The sequence below is a fragment of the Rhopalosiphum maidis genome, chromosome 2, assembly GCF_003676215.2.
Source record: "Rhopalosiphum maidis isolate BTI-1 chromosome 2, ASM367621v3, whole genome shotgun sequence".
In the NCBI taxonomy this organism is placed as follows: domain Eukaryota; kingdom Metazoa; phylum Arthropoda; class Insecta; order Hemiptera; family Aphididae; genus Rhopalosiphum; species Rhopalosiphum maidis.
The window spans coordinates 57,698,310-57,717,877 of record NC_040878.1 but is presented as its reverse complement, the minus strand read 5'-3'; the positions used below and the strand labels follow the sequence as shown (position 1 = coordinate 57,717,877).

The following is a 19,568-nucleotide window of genomic DNA, read 5'->3' as shown; positions in this document are numbered from 1 at the left end:
ACCTTAAACCAGTTAAACCTATATATTTGTATGATAATTTCCGTAATAGACCCACGCATATTGTAGCAAATGCACGTTTGAATGTCTGAACAAGACCTTTTGCTGACGGTTTATAAAAATCGTATGACTTACTATTCGCGTAATAGTTTTTTTGGCAAATAGGTTGAAAAGTAACGCGGTGGGTTTTTTTCACTCTTCTGTTTCCCCGATATAATACAACAGAGTTATTGAAATATCCCCAAAAATGTATATATTATAATATATATTACATACGATGTTGCGTATACATATAATATATATCTACTATTGTTGTATTGTGATAAATAAATATAACAAGCACACCCAAAGTTTTCAACAGAGACGTAATCCGGATTTTACCCTTGAGCTGATTCATCGCGGAGAACGTAATGTCGTCTATGCATTTTCTGCTTTCGCGCGTAGTGCCGTGTGTATATAAAATACCTAACTTATAAGTATATGTATATAGTATATTATACAAAGTTTTATGAAAACGTATGTTTCATCAAATAATCATTTTCGATCGTACAAATGGAACGCATCGAACTCGATCTTATATAAGAGCGTTACACTTGAAACTTTTTATTTATTTATTTAATTTTTTATCGTAATGGCCAAAAAGTTGATATTTATATATAATTATATATATATATATATAGGTAATCAAAATTTACAAAACATGTGACAATGGTGAATGGTGAATTCATCGCTGTTATTTTTTTTTTATGTATAAATAAAATAGGTAACAATTTATTCATTTTTCCAAGTAATAAAAAATGCAGCTGAATAAACTGTTATTATTTTGGTTAAGTATAGGTATAATAATACTACATGTTTTATGAACTAGACTTTTGTCTATACCGTAGGGAATATGTTTTGACGTTTCATTGACATTAAATTTCACAACGCAAAACGTTTTTATTCAAAGTTAGATACTTATTCCGTTATTTCTTGAATTGTAGAAAATCGTTAAATTAGTAGTTTGGAAAATGCTTCTTCCAAGTACAATATTCAATTTATCAATATTACCTATTGTTTTTATTATTTGAAACATACAACGTTTAATTAAAATTCATTTTTTTCTGAGAAGCATAACTTAATATAGTTTTAATATTAATACAATATTTGGTTTCCAAATCGCATAAAAAAAATGCAATTTTTGACAAAAACCAAATTGCGTATGCCATTTTTTTTTTTTTGTGATAGAGCCAAGTTGCGATGGTAAAAGTTTGAGCAGACCACTGGTTTTCATCTAACTGCACATATTATTGCCATTTTTATAGGCAATATTATAAATTTTAAATACCATATCTTATGTTTTCTCTTGGGAATAGAACTAGATTAATAAACTACGATCATTATAAGTATATGACTATAATTTGATAAGTAATACCGATCATTGAATTATTTGTAATTTTTTCAGTCGGATAGCATTCAGATAAATGACAAAAAAAATAGTATAGTTAATGTAATGTTAATTGGAAAAAATAAAAATATACATACTTAATGGCTATAAATTTAATTTCAATGCGTTTTTAAATAATAATATTCAAAAATGGGCACGCACATGACGAATGCGTAAATCATATTAAATTAAATGAAAATATTGACATTTTCTTAGTATTTTAAATTATGACCACGAAAAAGATGATGTAAATATTAATACTCGACAAGAAGAAAGCTATAAATTAAAATTTAAAGCTCTGGACGATCCGTATAAAAATTCGTGTATGATTTTACATTAAGAATTATGTAAAGGAGATATTATAACAGTATAACTACTAAAGACACCATAAAAAATATTCACTTATAGTATGTTCAAGTATAATTCTTAAGTTGCCTAAAAATTTATAAAAACATTTTATTTGGCTCTAAAAAATGTAGCTGAGATTAACAAATCGTAATTTTTGTATACAAAAAAAATATATATATATAATATTTATATATATTTATATATCAGCAAAATTTTACCGACTTAACTTGGTTAATCGGTCGAATAACCACACTTAGCTGAAAAAACTGCTCACAGAATTCTACCAAGATAATTATTTTTGCACAACATTTGGAAACCAAATAATAATAAATAGTATCAAAACCTTTTGAAAAAAAAAAATTATTATTTGGAAATGGAGTAAACAAGCGTTTCTTAAAATTTATCTAAGTAGCTTATAAACATCTAAAGTGCAACTCATTAGGCCATAATATTAGTATACCTATAAAATACCAAGAGGTAATGTTTTTCTAATACATAGTAACTTTGTATTGTATACCAAGATATACATATACTATTATAATAGTATATATATATATAATATATATTTCCAAATTTTTAACTGAATGATGATATACGTTTAGATAACTCTTTATAATTGCATGGTCGTTCGACAACCAATAATAAGTCAGCAGAGCATACACGTTCGAATTTTTCTTCGTATTCTGTCGACTGATCTCGTCTTCCTCCTCGGCGTCTACTGTGACGTCGACGGTGATGGCTGATGATGGTGTGGCAACGGCGGCGGAGGCGGAAGCTGAGGTGGATCAATAAACCGGAAGCCGCTGTGTAAACTCCGCCGCCGCAGTGGCGACTGCCACCTCCACCACCACTCCAACAGTGACAATTAATGTTTGTCCCGATGGTCTCTTGGACTGGATTTTCGACAGGTCGCGCGCGTGATTAAATGGGTGGATTCGCTTAGCCATACTCTATTATTATAATATATATAACAATTTCAAGTTTAATTTAGTACTACCGAGCTAAGTGCACAATAAACCTTAAATTGATAAGCCCCTTTGGCTTCTGCGGGTACACCGAGACGCCCGGTCTAATACATTTGCCCGTAAATAACTGTATCAATATAATTAATGTAGGTATGTACCACTAGGTAAATGTTTATATGTTTGATATGCGTATAGACGTTGTACTGCAGTTGTTTCCGCATAAACTTGTGTATATATATGTGTGTGTGTAAAAGTTTGTTAAAAGTTTTAATATTACGGTTGTTCGATATTTGGGACGGTATGCTAGTAGGTTTGAAATTATCTTTTTTGTGAATCTGAAAAATGTTTACCGTTTTGTTTGAGGTTTTTTATTGAAAAAGTTTACGTTTTTTAAATTCCATAAAATCCAGCTAAATATTTTCTTAACATTTTCGATGTATACCATTATTTAATCGCATTATAATAAATATTTAAAATCGGAGTTAAGATAAGATGAATATAAATTCGCAAAAGATTTAACCCCGTAAAATTATATCACTACATAATAGAAATACACGTAATTATATAAATTTCAATATGTTTCTACTCACATACGATGCATGATAGATATTAGACATGCTGTAAAAAATATTCTGCTTTAAAAACCCTATAACATTATTAATAAAATATTATATTTTAAAAAGTTAATTCCTTAAAATATCAATATCATAATGATAAATATTATACTAAAAAAGTGTAGGTATTCAAAAATTATTTTTAAAAACATAAAAACGGAATAAATATATGTATATCAAGTATTATATAAACAGTAATATTGACCTTTAGCTAAAAAAATATATTATTTTCTGTTTGCGATAGGAAGACTGAAAAAATTCATAGTTCATCAAAACAATAGGTATATTATATATTTTATATATTGATATTAATAATACACATATTAAACTATATACAGCGAAATATCGATCAGGACAAATAAAAAATGTTTGGTGGGTTTTGTTTGTTTTAACGTCGGTTTAAAAATCAAAATATCTTTAAGATTATTACATACATATTGCAACAGTATTTTGGCGGGTGGGTGCGCAAGCATAATATTATGTTTATTCAAACGATTCTCAGCTAAACAATTATTTTTACAATGGCCAGGCTTAATGTAAACGTCTTTCATCTATAAGTATAATATATATATGTACCTATTTTTGTTTATCTTGTGAATGTTGATCGACTTCGGGGTTATGGTAAAATAAACGAAGAATGTTTAATATTATATAGGTACATATTATAGTAGAACAGCGTAGTACAAAGCAAAATTTGATTTTACACGCCGACGATTTAAGTTTGGTACAAGCACCGCGCGAGATTTCGTTTAAACCAATAAATGTGCTGCAGGTGGTGTATTATATAAGATGTATATGACGTATAATGTATATGACTTTTGTAGTATGCGGCACAGATCAAAGGTACGAATACTTTATTGTTATTACGTATATATTGAAAAAACAATTAATGCAACGATTATTCGATAAGACATATTCTTAACCATAATACAGAGTGGTTCATTTATATGTATAATATTATTATTATAACATATAAATAATATATTATCTTAGCTTTATCGATGAAACCTATTAAAAGTTGTTTTTCATCAACTACACTGAATTTGCACGCCTTCTTCTATAAAATGTTTATAATATAATTTACCAAGCTTGCTAATTCCCATTTTTTTTAAAAAAATATCGAATTTATTCAAATTATGTTTTGGAATTACATAAGTATACTTATGGCCAATATTTTCTAATGAAAAATGGGTTTTTTCTTTTAAATTATTAATCAGATGACTTATCGGAAGATATTAATAAATCAAAATCGAAGTATAAAATAGTGGTATCTGTGTAATTTTACTTTGTGAAATAAGGTCCATTATAATAAGTTTTCAGAAATGAAGATATCTTGAAACTTTTAATACTTATTTAATTATTTAATTTTTTTTGTAATTAATACTGATAAATTAGCATTATGTAATTTGTAGACATTTTTCGAGTATTTTTAAAAATTATTACACATATTATATTATCTGGATATGTTTTTAAATTATATTTAAGGGCTATTATCCTCAATATGTACATTTTAAGAACTCAGGAATTACTCATACACATTCTCAATTAGATACACTAAAATATTTTTAAAAAAAAATGTTATTATCACAAGAAAATCTTTAAAATATTGTATAAAAATGTAAATAATTTAAAAATTAAAATATACCTTATACATAACAATTCTAAAAATCAGAATTTGAATAGATGTATTATTAAATAAAAAAAAATGTTTGTGAGGATGCTTTATGAATCATCTTTTTTATTGTAAGGTTGGTTGTGAATCTGTGGTCGTTCATAATTGTATAATGTATTGTTATTGTCCATTCGATCAAACATTTATTCAATATCGGTTTTCTCATGTTGTCCTTGGAGATTTCACCACTTTGTAACCGTAGGTGCGTAGGATACAAATGAAACATTATATTATGTGTACAGTATACATTTATTTACTGTACATAATATACCAATATCAAATTATTATTGTACAGCATAATAATAATTAAACGTTTCAAATATTCATCATTATTAAAATAATAAACCACACCGTGTTTATTTGATATTATTAATTTTCTAGCTGTACACGCTTGCCACTCGTTTTAGCCGTTATATATGAAGTTAAACGAAAACAATAATCGTTAGTTACTGTTAATTATATTATAATATTTTACAAAAACACAATTGTCAAAATACGACGCCCTTTTCGCTTTAGTATAGAGCATGTACAAGATGACAGGTCATATCGATTGTAATAACAATAATGGAATGGTATATCATAATTTGTTTATTATTTACTTTATTGCAAAGAAAACTGATAGTCTCGTGTTTTTGTTACCTATATAAAATAATATTTAAATAAGAAAATCGTTTAGATATTATGAGGTTGGTTTGGTCTGCTTGCTCAAACAATGCAATATATTATACTGTTTGTGATGTACAGTTATGTGATCGAAAATACAAACATAATTTTCACCCTTCATTCACAATCGGTGGTCGTTTTTAGGTTTATATATAGGAAAGTAAAACTCGATAATTCATGTATTGTAGAAAACGATAATTATTGTTTTAGCGGATGTCACGAGATATAATCATCATTATTATAATATTCTATTTCCATCAAAATATATCGTAGTAGGGTTGTGTGATTTTTCGGACGGTGCTATTTCAAAAATGTTTAATTTGACCTTTGCAGTGGCGGTTTTGGTTGTATTTTTTTAGTGAGGCGATTTATGTATACCCCCCACCCCTATCATAACAAAAATTAAACAGTACGAATGGAATTTAAAAATATAAAAATGGTTATAATATATTATAATTTTAATTATATATACTATAGTGACATATACATATGTATTACAACAGTAACAATTGATTGTTTATTATTTTTGTTGAACGTGCCGCACTACCACAGTGCCCTTAAGCCGTTTCTGCGGACTGACTATAATAGTAAATCTATTTCCAGTACGTAGAGGCGACGACAAAACGTGCCTCACTATGATTATTGCGCATGCGTAATTCTACTTAATTAACCAATCGCGTGCATTCGCGTACATACGCACGCTTGTGTAATTTGTGTACACGAGTACAAAATCAGAGGCGACGTAAAACGGTGCCTCTCTGACGTCATTGGAAATACGCTGAAATACCGGCGTTCGTTCACGACGTTTACGTACGAATTATTTCGTGCGTTTCTTGTCGGTTTATCGATATTTTTGATAGTATACACGGAATGATAGGCACAATAAAATAATAAATAATAATTCAAATTGAAGTGAAACAAAGAAGCATTTTTTTTCAAATAAAGTCATAAAAACGTTAAAAATTATTAGCGAAATATGTGCTATTAGTGAACCAAAAAGTTCACATTTTGAGTATTATTTACCAGAAAATTTTAGGCGAGGCGCCGCCTCACTTGCCTCACCCCCAAAAACGCCACTGGACCTTTGACCTACGTTTATAAAATATCATCTTTAGTACTTTGTACACATTAAGGTTCCGTATTTTCTAGGAACTTAAGAAAATTCAAAATACGTAATTATGTGTAATTTTTTAGTAACGAGACACATTTCTATTCAATCGTCAGTATAAATTGTTGACCACAATTGAATATCTAGAAAAAACAATCATAATAATAATAATTCAAAATTATGAAAATTAAATATAAAATATATTTGTTAAAAATATTTTTCTGCCTAATAGTATAATGGCTATTGAATTTTTCTTGAACATCTTTAAGGAAAATCGTTAGGTATTCATAAATGCATCTTTAAATATTCTAATCTAGTATTTACACTCACATTTGGTTAAACTACTGAATCTACTGCAGGTATCGCTTAGGTGCAGCTGAATGTTATAATATCGCATATATATATACATCGTAACGATTTTAGGCCAGTTGTAGACAACCAACCACACTGAAATGTATTACACAACACTTTATCGCCACGTCGTCGGGCGCTATTCGCAATATACCACACGCGAGAACGCGCGGATGGTTTCGATGGTGAGCGGATCGGCGCGCGGCGGTGGTGTTACAAGTCGTGTTGTAGTTGTAGTAGGTAGGTGCACAACAAGACGAATGGGAAGCGAAAGAGAATCCGTCGTCGCGTGTTACCCATACACCGCTGCAGTACACGCAGTGTATATTATTATATTATTGTGTACGCGAACGGTTCGGATCGATTGCGATCGAGAGAACGAATGAAAAATCGCACCATCGTTATTGCGGCACAACGAATAGACGCCCGTCAGTCAGTCACCGGTGTTTAGACATTTTGCAGCCCGCAGCAGCATCAGTTACGAAGTTTATTTAAAAGCGCGGTACCTACGGGTTTCTCTTGTATATATTTATATTTTCCATACGTACATTATGTTGTGCGCTCACTCGAGTGTTTGAAATCGACGCGCCACCGATAACGGTTTCGATAACCGATATAATAACTTACGTTAGTTTTTCTATTCGAGTAGGTGCGCGATATTAATTACTGACGAAGCGAAGTGAATCGCCGTGAAAACTGGCAAAAAGTGTATGTTTACGGTGTTATTTCTACACCCGCGATTTTCCACCGGTACGCACGTGCAGCGGCTGGAGATTTTAGCGCATCGTCTGTATGCGTCCAACTCGACAATGAAAATATTTATTTTATTTTCATCACCTGTAGTGTGTACACAAATGCTCGTCGACTCATAAAACACTTTTCGGAAGCACCTTACGGGTCTTTCGTTATACATTGTTTTTTTGGTGTCTAGTCAGGAGATATTCGTCTTCACCGAATCAAAAGTTTACGCTTCTGTCAACTATTGTTTTCAGCAAAATAAAACTACACTTAATTTTTTTCCACTAAGTGTTATTATTCTTAGTAAATATATTTTGAACACTGTTCAGTACGTTCAGTAATCAGAATTACATAGGAGCCACCACGCGGTGCCTACTCGTAACCATTGTCTATTGTCGTTGACCAACAAAAATGTATTTTTATTGGTTAAATGTTTTAGCCTTATGATTTTTTATTGATTTTTTTCTTTTTGGATATTTAATTCAGAACTATATATTTGTATATATATCATATTAAAATATATATATAATATTAGTTTGTACACCTGAAATTATAATCTTTAAAAAATTATAACTACTATTAGGATGCGATTTGTAAAACTATTCGTTGTAATGTTCATGGAATGATTTATATTTATTTGATATTCTGTTTGCACCATAACACTGACATTAGTTCACTCTGTGTGTGAAAACATATTATTTTTGGAAATATAACTGTCTGAATAACATAAAACCAGAATTATGAAGTGATACACTACAACAAATAATGATTTTCAAAGAAAATTCTTTAAAAATAATCTTTTTTATTTTTGCGAAAAATAATGCCGCTCTCTACGTGTGATGCGCTCTTAAACAGAAGAATTATTATTTTTCTGTTCTAATAATGTATCTAATCTTTAAGTAAGACAACTGTATAAACACGTTTACATTTCTCATTACTCATTAAAATATTATATACGAGTGCTTAGTGAATTACAAGTATTTGTTCAATTTAAAATTTTTTATACATTCTGCCAGTATATTTTTTGTAAAACTATCGTGATGGTGTGATTGATGTTCGATTCGCAGTTACAACTTATGGATGTTTAACAATGTGAAAAGGATCAGTCTCGATTATAAATGATAGGGATACGTTATAGTTTTACGCTCGTTGAACCAGTATTGACAATGATATATTATATATATTTCAAAACGACGATTACGCGTTTAGAAGATTCTAAAAAAAGATTATGTTTGAAATTCACTGTTGAGATTCGTGTAATTGAATAAATATTTTGATTCGAAATTCTTACGGACTGTAAAGAAACGAGAAATTCTTGACATGGTGCTACTATTACACGGCGCAGTCGTGTGAAATATTTTGGTCGATGAATTATTTATTTTGAAAAAAAAACACACTTATCGGTCTCGAAATGAAAAAATTTAATTAATATTGAAAAAAAAAGAAAAACAGAAAAGCAGAGTTGTCGAGTTACATTGCCCGTCGACTCCGGGGTGTATCGAACTGAAAATAATTGTTTTCGAAATCTTTATTTTTATTTTTATTTTTAGGGCGTGACAAGTGCCACGCGTATACGTATTTTATCGCGATGTTAATCGGATTGCGTCTCATGCATGTAGCATGTCATATGTTTTGTGTACATAATAATTATACCGAGTACCGACCACAACCAACGAGTACGTAAAACTAAATACGTGAAACGTTAACCACTGCGTTTACGATAACAACTTTACTGTCATATTATATTATATTAAAGTGTTAAAATATTATTTATAAGGTCATAAAAGTAAAATACACAATACAAAATGTGTTATAGGTATGATACACTCTATACGTGTTTGAGATGTGACACTTGACCCGAGAAATGCCACCGACGTGTACAGTGTCATAGTGTACTGTTGGCAGCGATTTAAACTATCGACTTTTGTACCAATATGGTGGCGTGGGACGGGGGTGCATTTACACTACCTATACATTTACAATCTGCATATACTTTTACTTAGTAATAGCTCTGCAACGAAATGTGTAATAATTTTAATGTAATGTGTCGCGACCAATGAATTTCCATAATATTTACCCCGTCATAACCCCCACGAGGTTCTATTATTTAAATAAAAATTATAAAACCTCGTAAATAAATAATAATTTATACATTATAATTTAATATACGACCCTCCGATCTGCCAAACAGTGAGCGCTACACTCGTTTTAAGGATAACGTGCGAAACAGTTTTTGAGAGTGCAAACATAATTATTCGGTAGCTTATTCTCTTGACATAAACGTAGCACACTTTCAATACTCCAAAATTTAATAACGATTTGAAACCCAGTGCTTATGGGAACTATCGAAGGTATAATCTCGCTTAAAACCTCAGGTTAGCTATGATATAAAACGCTTCAACCGGTATCCATGTTAAAAAAAAAATCCGGTATATTAATATACTTGACAGATTTATAAATATGATAATTTTTTCTATGCCTTTCGTATTTTTTTGTGTACACTGAAATACTAAGACGCATATGCAAGGCCAAAAGTTTTATTTATTTCGAAACATACTTACATCAAGCAATCAAAAATCAAAGTACTGTGATAAAGTTTTTATCTTGAGAACAATCTTGATTAATTTTGAAATTAATAGGTACTATAACGTGACAAAAAATTTTAAAAACATTTAATTTACACATTATTAGCCAAATATATATAATATAATGTTTATAAATTACATATTTTTTTCCATTTTATATACTCAAAAATTAATTTATCCAAAGCCAGTTATCTAATTATTTTAAAATAACTTTTTTTTTTCAGATGATGCATATCTCAAGATGTCCATTGAGACTATCGAGGAACTGGATTGGTGTTTGGATCAATTGGAAACCATCCAAACACATAGATCAGTTTCAGACATGGCATCATCAAAGGTATGTAAAATCATACTTCACAACATCTGAAATCAAAAATTAAATGTATAATCATTTTATTATCATTTATATAAAATATCCTAGAAAATTTTCCTATATTTATTTTATATAAAATATAATCATAGTCGCTGATGTTATAATGATTACGCCATAGATTTTAAAACGTATATTTCATTTTTTTTCCGTGACCATATGCATAAATATATGGTCAGCTTATATATGTTAAGCTAATAAAGTGTTAAAATTAAACAATTTTTTTCATTAATATATGTATCATGTATTTTAATTGGTTAATAAGACATTATATAATGTTATATTAACGGGTGAAATACATATAATAGTCCTACCATTTTATTCATAATATATAATGCATTGTATCTAAATTATATTATATTTTTATACATTATTATATGTTACAATGATATAGTAGACATTTTTTATTATTTTACCCGAGGACTTAATTTATTATAGATTTTATACAGTAGATACTTATAAAACACTAATAAATAAATTAACATTTAATTTTGAGGATACCATTTTTAAATTCAAATAATGCAATGAATATATTGTTTTTACATTGATATGTTCAGTTTTACACTATAAGAATGATTATGGATAGAAAATTGAATCTAGCTGGTTCTTAAGGTAGTTAAAAGAAAAATATTATGTATATTTTTAAAAAATGACTAGGAAAAGCTTTGCGTATTTTTGTATTTTAATATGTTGTTCCATTTGTTGACTTTTTGTGATTTTTGGTGTTACTATCTCTAAATTTGTTATCATTATAGTAAGATTAATATCATATTTTCGTACCTTTACATTTTTAAATAATTTTAAATACTGTAGTTAATCATAACTTGCTAATAAATTATAGAATATTTTGTTGAGTTCTTCATGTATCATAACATTAACATTAAATTATTCGTTTTAACCAGTTTTCTGTATATATTATAATATAGGAACATTAGGAACAATTATATATTATACATTATATTTTCTTAAGTAATCGTTGTCTTCTCGCGGGTCTTAAAGACTAGATTAGTGCACATGTATCCCTACAATATAAGCGCTAAGCTTTGTCAGGGGCTTAAACCAATTTTCTGATGGCTGTAGTGGTTATATAATATATCATTTTAAGGTAACGTAGCTGGAGAGGTAAATTTCGGCGTTGTATGGTAGCGTTTCGATCATTAAAAACATTTTATAAAATATAAATGTAAACAGTTTTTTAATGATCTACTTTTCGTTAAGATTAATAGCAAAATAATTCCAATCCCGTCTCACAATATATACATAATACATATAGATACGTATATAATATGGAAGGGTATTATTCCCGATATATGTAAACCTAATGTTTCCCATAATTGTCTAATGGGGTGAAAAATATTTAATTGAACCGAGTACATTATATTATAATAGTGGGCGAAATAAGTGGAGTCCCCCTAAGTGTTCACAGACGTTGCACAATAATTAAATTACGTAATAAGCAACCTGATATTGAAATGAATATATATCGAATAAAATATAAAATTGGTTTATGCAAATTGTTTTGGAAAAGTGCGCAGCGGCAAACGGTTTTCGGCAACTACGGCTTGCATTAAAAATGCGAGCTAGTACTCGAAATTAATATTATTATTTCTTATATTATTATATCCCCCATGGCCTCGCAGCTTAAACACGGCCAATTTATACTCGCACACTCTGAGTCTACCCTGTTCGCAAGCGCAAAGATAGCTATTTCTCGAGTGGAAAATATCCGAGAAATTGATTTTGGTTTTTTCTCTACGCAAATTAAATCCCCCCCCCATAAATCCACAGCGTTGGTGCATTTTATTTATAGGTATACATATCCAGTTATATTTGAATACAAAGGAAAATAAAAATATAGTAAAGAATTGGAAGGACATTGTAGAAAATATATCCGATATGCATTTTTCTTTATTATGCATAGTATAATATAGTAAATGATCAACGGATGCTTACTTTAATGCGCATTGAGTATACAGACCATAATGTAAAGAAATATTGTTGAGGCCTTAATCGGCTTAATCTCTTACCTAAGCCACAATTTACTCGTAAATATTGCATTATATACTAAAATAAAAAAAGAATAAATGTATTATTTTATTTTATTTGATCTTTAACGAGTTTAATTATTTAATAACAACGAAATGTATAATAATATTTAGAACCGTAAATTGTGATAAACACTATTGATAAATTAATTATGTACAAATAATGTGTATATTGTGCTTAGGTGCGTTATTTACTTAGGAAAGAAACTGTAAATTCAATAAGAGTCAATAAATATTAACTGATATTATTGATACTATTAATAAATATAAAACAAAATATTATATAGATACTTAATTTTTAGTATAAAAAATTATTAAATCTCGTTGAATTTTAATTATTATAAATACTATACAGCTATGTGAAACATTTAATTTAATTTTATATATTTATAATGTATTAATTAAAACGCATTATATTTTAGGTATTTTTTTTTTTAAACGAAGTACTTCAATTTCATTGAAACCTATAACGGTTCAATATTAATTTTATTAGGTATGCTTTTTAAAAGGGTTAAATTATAAAATATTATATAACAGTTTATTATTTATAAACGACTAGCATTTTGAAACCTCTCTAACACGAAGTGAATAATATTAATTTCAACTAAAAATATATAGCAGTTTAATTAAATAAAATATTGTAAATTATGTTACAGTTCAAAAGGATGCTTAACAAAGAGCTTAGTCACTTCTCCGAGTCTAGTAAATCTGGAAATCAAATATCTGAATACATTTGTTCTACGTTTCTTGGTAAGTAATTATAATAATAATAGTATATGTATATATTAAGACGACCCTGCAATTTTCCTTCTTAAAAATCGATTGTTTTTCAACAAAAACTTCTGGAATTTGAGAACTGTACACGTGTATCAGAAGTAAATAAAAATATGCCTTTGTTGCCTCGATTTCAGACAAACAACAGGAGCTGGATATACCGTCGCTGCATACCGATGAAAATCAACAAGATGAGGGGCGGCAAATCACTAATAAAGCGTCGTCGTCCTCCGGTACGTCAACCAATTCACAATCCGGCGCACAGTCCAAGAAAAAAGACGTTAAATCCAAAGTAACGCCGATGTCACATATATCGGGTGTAAAAAGGGCCTTATCGCACACAAACAGTTTCGCCGGCGAACGGTTGCCGAAATTCGGCGTGGATACGCCCAAGGAGGAAGAATTGGGACACGTGAGTCAAAAAATACAATATTATATGATAATATTATTATTATATAGTAATATATTACCTTTACAATAATCGACGGAATTTGTGTGGTTGCGTGTGGAAGTTAAAGATGAGTACAAGGTACAAACACGAGATGGCTTATAATGGGGATGGTAAAATTGTTTACTAAAATGTAAATATCAATATTATTCTTAAACGTTTTTAATTATAAATTATTAACAATTAAATAATTATTATCTATAATATTTATAATTTATATTTTATATATACCCAAATGTTAAATGAGTATACGTCATTAAAAACGCACACGGAAAGCAGGGCCTGATTTAATAAAATTAGGGCCAAGTGCACAATTTTCTGGGGGCCCTCAAGACAAAAAAATGTTCTGGAAAAAAATCTACATAGAGAGGGAGAATGTTGATACTAAAAAAAATATTTATATTTTAAAAGCATAGAGTATACTCTATATGGTTAAAAGTGTTAAATGCCAAAATACCTATCTCAAAACTCATAGAATATTTGTACGTTATTTCATGTACTATAAATACAATTTAGTTACTTAGTCTAGTAAATTAAGGACAATGAAAAGACAATACTAATTAAATAACATAACAAAATTGTACTATATTAAAATATTAAAAATATTTAAGGATTTTATTATATGAATTTAAATTAAAGTAATTAATTTCCAGTCTTCCATAAAATTATAAAAATGGAAAATAACTTATTAATTTAACAATTTATTTTATATAATTAAAATGAAATAAAAATGACCAATTTCTATAATTTCTATTTTTATAACATTTTATCATAAAAAAGTTTAAATTAGTTATTAGGTATCAAATATTTCTAATGTTCAAACAATTTTCTATTATTATTATTTTAATATTTTGTGATGGTAACTGATTAGCACTGGGGTGTGAAATGACAAAAATAACCAAAATTCAACTAACAATTTAATGATAAGAATATACTAAACTTTGAACATTGACAGTTGGTATTACATTTTAAAAATACATTTTTGTTGAATTAATTAAAAAAAAAACAATTTTCTACAACTTGCAGAGCCCGGGGGCCCCGGAAATTAGGGGGCCAAGTGCAAGAGCTCCATCTGCACTTACATAAATCAGGACGTGGCGGAAAGTAAAAAGCAATACGATTTAAGATGGTTTTATGCAAATTTCTACGATACATTTTTAAAACAATGAAATAACGGCCTGTTATTAACAGGGTTTGAATGTGTCTTAGACCAATTGTTTCAACATGTGTTTAAAACGTTTTAAATAAAATATGGTTTTGCCCAAAACATCTTATACATAAAAATTCAAAACTTTTAAATCAACATTTAGAAATAAAAACACGATTGTATAGTGATTTTTTCTGTAAAATATACATTTTGTGTGTATATCACGGTATGTACAATAAAATTTGATACACGGGTACACAGTTCACAAGCAATATTTTTAATTTTATTTATCTTTTCTAATAAAGTTTACATAGTGTACCTATAAATTACACTTGAAACCGAGCATTACAATTACACTTTAAGCGAATAAAAAGTTTGTTTTGTATTATTTAAAAAAAAACTTGTTTTATTCAACCCCGATTGTTAGATGCTAAAATCAGTTTATGATCGTTAAATATACCTTCTACACGATATTATAATAGAATGGTTATTATATGTATACCGGATTCAACGTTGGGTAGGTATATTCATATCGATCGTTATATTATATTACGCCGTTTTCAGTGAAACAATTAGTAAGCCATACCACCACTAATAACCGTACCTATATTAACATGGACACTTACCGTGTACGCCTACTATTACACCTATGAATATTGTTGTGTTTAATGCGTCGATAATTACAACAACCCTTCGTGGTGTCTCTTTCAGACTCTGGCTGAAATAGACAAATGGGGTATCGATATATTCCGGATAGCCGATCTGACCAACAACCGACCGCTGACGGCTATAGCGTACACCGTGTTCCAGGTAATAATAAAGCAACAACAACAACAACAACAACAATAACAACAGCAATAATACGAGGCGGCGAGGAGGATACTACAGCTGAGATATTTACAACACAGTTGTAGTCGCACTGCTCGTCTGCCGTGCTGTTAACCAAACGATTCTCGCTGATGACCGCTATTTATTTTTATCGTTTTCAGAACCGAGAGCTATTGAAAACGTTCATGATTCCAGCAAAAACGTTCGTTGCGTTCATGATGACCCTAGAGGATCATTACGCCAAAGACAATCCTTTCCACAACAGCACTCACGCGGCGGACGTCGTCCAGTCCACCAACGTTCTGCTGAACTCACCGGCTTTGGAGGTGAGCGGAATCGCAAAAACAGTCCCGTACCTCGGTTAGGGGGGTATACCTAAGTTCATATTCAATTAAATCATAATTAACAAAATTGGAACTTGATACATCGCGTGATGGCGCCATGACAATATTATATTGCATAAACGATCAATTGTTTTTTTTTCAGAGTGTTTTTACTCCACTGGAAATCACCGCCGCTCTTTTTGCCGCCGCCATACACGACGTCGACCATCCCGGACTGACTAATCAGTTTCTCATCAACTCAAGTAAATAACATTTCAAAAATACAATACATAATGCATCGTTATGGCATTTTGGGTTGCGCGTATTTTTATGCAATTTTTCGTCTTTGTTTTTTATGTAGGTTCTGAATTAGCTCTAATGTACAACGACGAATCCGTGCTGGAAAACCATCATTTAGCAGTGGCTTTCAAACTTTTACAAAATGACGGATGCGACATATTCCAGAATATTAATAAAAAACAAAGACAGACTCTGAGAAAAATGGTTATCGACATGGTAAGACATGGTTATTTTTATAGTATGGATATAATAATAAATTGTTAACATTGTTACCATTATTAACGTCCTTTTGGGTGATTTTTTTTACACGCTTATAGGTACTTTCCACTGACATGTCAAAACATATGAGTTTGTTGGCTGACCTCAAAACCATGGTGGAAACAAAAAAAGTAGCCGGTTCCGGTGTACTGTTGCTGGACAACTACACCGACAGAATACAAGTAAATTATACCACTGCAGTGACACTCATTAAAAAACATACATACATACATACGATATATTTTTATACATTATAATGTTAAACTGCAGTACACTATCAATATATAAAAACATATTACTACATATGTATTTATACGTTTTTTGAACAGGTCTTGCAAAATTTGGTACATTGCGCGGACTTGAGTAACCCCACCAAACCGTTGGAACTATATAAACGATGGGTCGACCTGTTGATGGAGGAATTCTTCCAGCAGGGTGACAAAGAGCGAGAACAAAACCTAGACATCAGCCCGATGTGCGACAGGCACAGTGCTACGATCGAAAAATCACAGGTATAATGACAATCGAATTTAGATGGAACTTTAATAACGATGTCGACTACATTATTAAATTATTATTGTGTTTTTCGAACGCAGGTCGGTTTCATCGATTACATCGTGCACCCTTTGTGGGAAACGTGGGCTGACTTAGTGCATCCTGATGCCCAGGAAATACTCGACACCCTCGAAGAAAACAGAGACTGGTACCAGAGTGAGTATATATAATATAATATTATTGTTTCGTATGTGATATGTTTCCCTCTTAATGATACGCATAATAATGTCATAATCGTCGTTGTTTCCGTTTTCGTCTTCGTGACGATTATGGGTACCCCGCGTATAATAGTAATACATAATATTATGTAAAATATTCTAAGACCTAAGGTTTCGTTTTACGCGCAACAGGTATGATTCCACCCAGTCCACCCGCCGACGAGTCCGAAGACCGCGAGAGCGGTGATGACGATGAATCAAAGCCCTCGGCCAGTGACCAGGACCCGAATATCAGGTTCCACGTGACGCTCGAGGAAGGTGACGAAGACTCGGTGGCCGCGATGTGACGCAAACTAGTCGGCTGGTGTCGCAAGCTGGGCGAAAAAGTCAACTCCTGGTGGAGGACCAAACAATGAGCAAAACAATTAGCGACTCACCTGGTCTCCGACTAGGAGAAAAATAAAAATAACCACAGCGCCCCTTGTCCCCAAGAATTGCATGGTGTGTCCGTGTATCTGTGTGTATGCGTGTGCGTGTATGGAATCTATCCAAAACGCTTTTTTCTGTCTATGTAAAAAAAAAAAAAAAACAAGTTTAAAAAAAGATAATGATTAATGATAATAATAAAAGAAAAATGAAAAAAAAAAAATTAATTAACTGCAAATTCCTTTAATCTCATTTACATTTAGTCATAATATAATATATAAAACGCGAATAAATAAAAAAAAAAACTTTATTATTATTATTAATAATTTGATGTAATTTTGTTGTTATACATTTAGGTACGTATTATTAATTATTAATTAATGTTAGCTTGTGTTGTTCGGAGAGAGAATTTGCTCGTTTGTTTGTTTGTTTTTATTATTATTGAATACCGTTTTCGTAGTTGTTCTTCATTTGATTTTTCAAATAATTATCTTTCTTGTTTAGTCATTATTTTAATATTTATTGATGTTATAGCTGTTTAATAAAATGAAATGATGTTAAAAATAAGAATATATACAATTAACTATTGTCATAATTAATAGTTATATTATTAATCTTATATCTTTTGGACATATAATTTATAAGTAATATAAACAAATGTATATCCCTGAAAATGAACCTAACCTGATTAATATATCGTGTGACTAAGTAACGTGGTTTTTTTTGATCATATTGTAAGCAATGGAATTTCGGCTTTGATAATTTTTTATATACATATATGTATTTTTTTTACTTATATTATTCAAGTTGCTATAAAAAATAAATACAACACTTTAATTTAGATTTTTTTAACATTTCCAAGAAAATTTCGATCTTATTTAAATTTATCATTTGGTGTGCTATTGGTACTTAAAAAAATCTGAAATAAAAAATTACATTCAAATCTTAATTTACAAAATTGGATTTTATTCAGTTTTAATAATTGTTTTGTATAAATTATGAATCAATGGTAAAATAACCATATTCATACTTATAATTTTACCAAGTCGAAATCGTAATTTAAAATATGGTTTTAAACTATTTTATCATCGTTATAGTTTTTACATATTTTAACAATTTCGTTTAATATTGTCTGTACTATACGACATGACGTATTAAAATGTCTCCAAAATCCTTCGATTAAGGCTGTGATTTTCCTTTGCCTGCTTACCACAATATATACACGTTACTTTTTTCGGTTGGGTTCTTACATTTTCCGTTCTATTCTAATAGATTCAAAAATATATAATATATTTGCAGATTCCATTCGTCAATTCACTTGCATTTCTCATCCGATAGTATTTTATTTATTATTTACTATTTAGGTATACTTGCAAATGTAATGTTACCTTTATTTGTATTTACAAATGTATATATTATATATATATATACATGTATATGTATATGTATACATTTGTTGAATTTAATAA

At 29.8% G+C, this 19,568-nt stretch overlaps 1 protein-coding gene across 10 annotated transcripts in view; it reads left to right on the top strand.

Moving 5' to 3' along the window:
* Nucleotides 1-18,326, top strand: part of LOC113554952 (cAMP-specific 3',5'-cyclic phosphodiesterase) — a 612,877-nt gene extending 594,551 nt beyond the window's left edge. For 7 of the 10 annotated variants that reach the window (XM_026959110.1, XM_026959115.1, XM_026959108.1 and 4 more), the window contains 11 exons: nucleotides 10,692-10,804; nucleotides 13,539-13,632; nucleotides 13,794-14,068; nucleotides 15,963-16,061; nucleotides 16,241-16,405; nucleotides 16,566-16,665; nucleotides 16,764-16,918; nucleotides 17,020-17,142; nucleotides 17,290-17,472; nucleotides 17,557-17,671; nucleotides 17,866-18,326. In XM_026959110.1, coding sequence (XP_026814911.1) covers nucleotides 10,692-10,804; nucleotides 13,539-13,632; nucleotides 13,794-14,068; nucleotides 15,963-16,061; nucleotides 16,241-16,405; nucleotides 16,566-16,665; nucleotides 16,764-16,918; nucleotides 17,020-17,142; nucleotides 17,290-17,472; nucleotides 17,557-17,671; nucleotides 17,866-18,020 — 1,577 coding nt within the window. In that variant the 3' untranslated portion in view covers nucleotides 18,021-18,326. The remainder of the gene's footprint in view (nucleotides 1-10,691; nucleotides 10,805-13,538; nucleotides 13,633-13,793; nucleotides 14,069-15,962; nucleotides 16,062-16,240; nucleotides 16,406-16,565; nucleotides 16,666-16,763; nucleotides 16,919-17,019; nucleotides 17,143-17,289; nucleotides 17,473-17,556; nucleotides 17,672-17,865) is intronic. The other 3 variants (XM_026959105.1, XM_026959109.1, XM_026959113.1) reach the window with 1 other exon arrangement.
* Nucleotides 18,327-19,568: the final 1,242 nt, after the last annotated feature.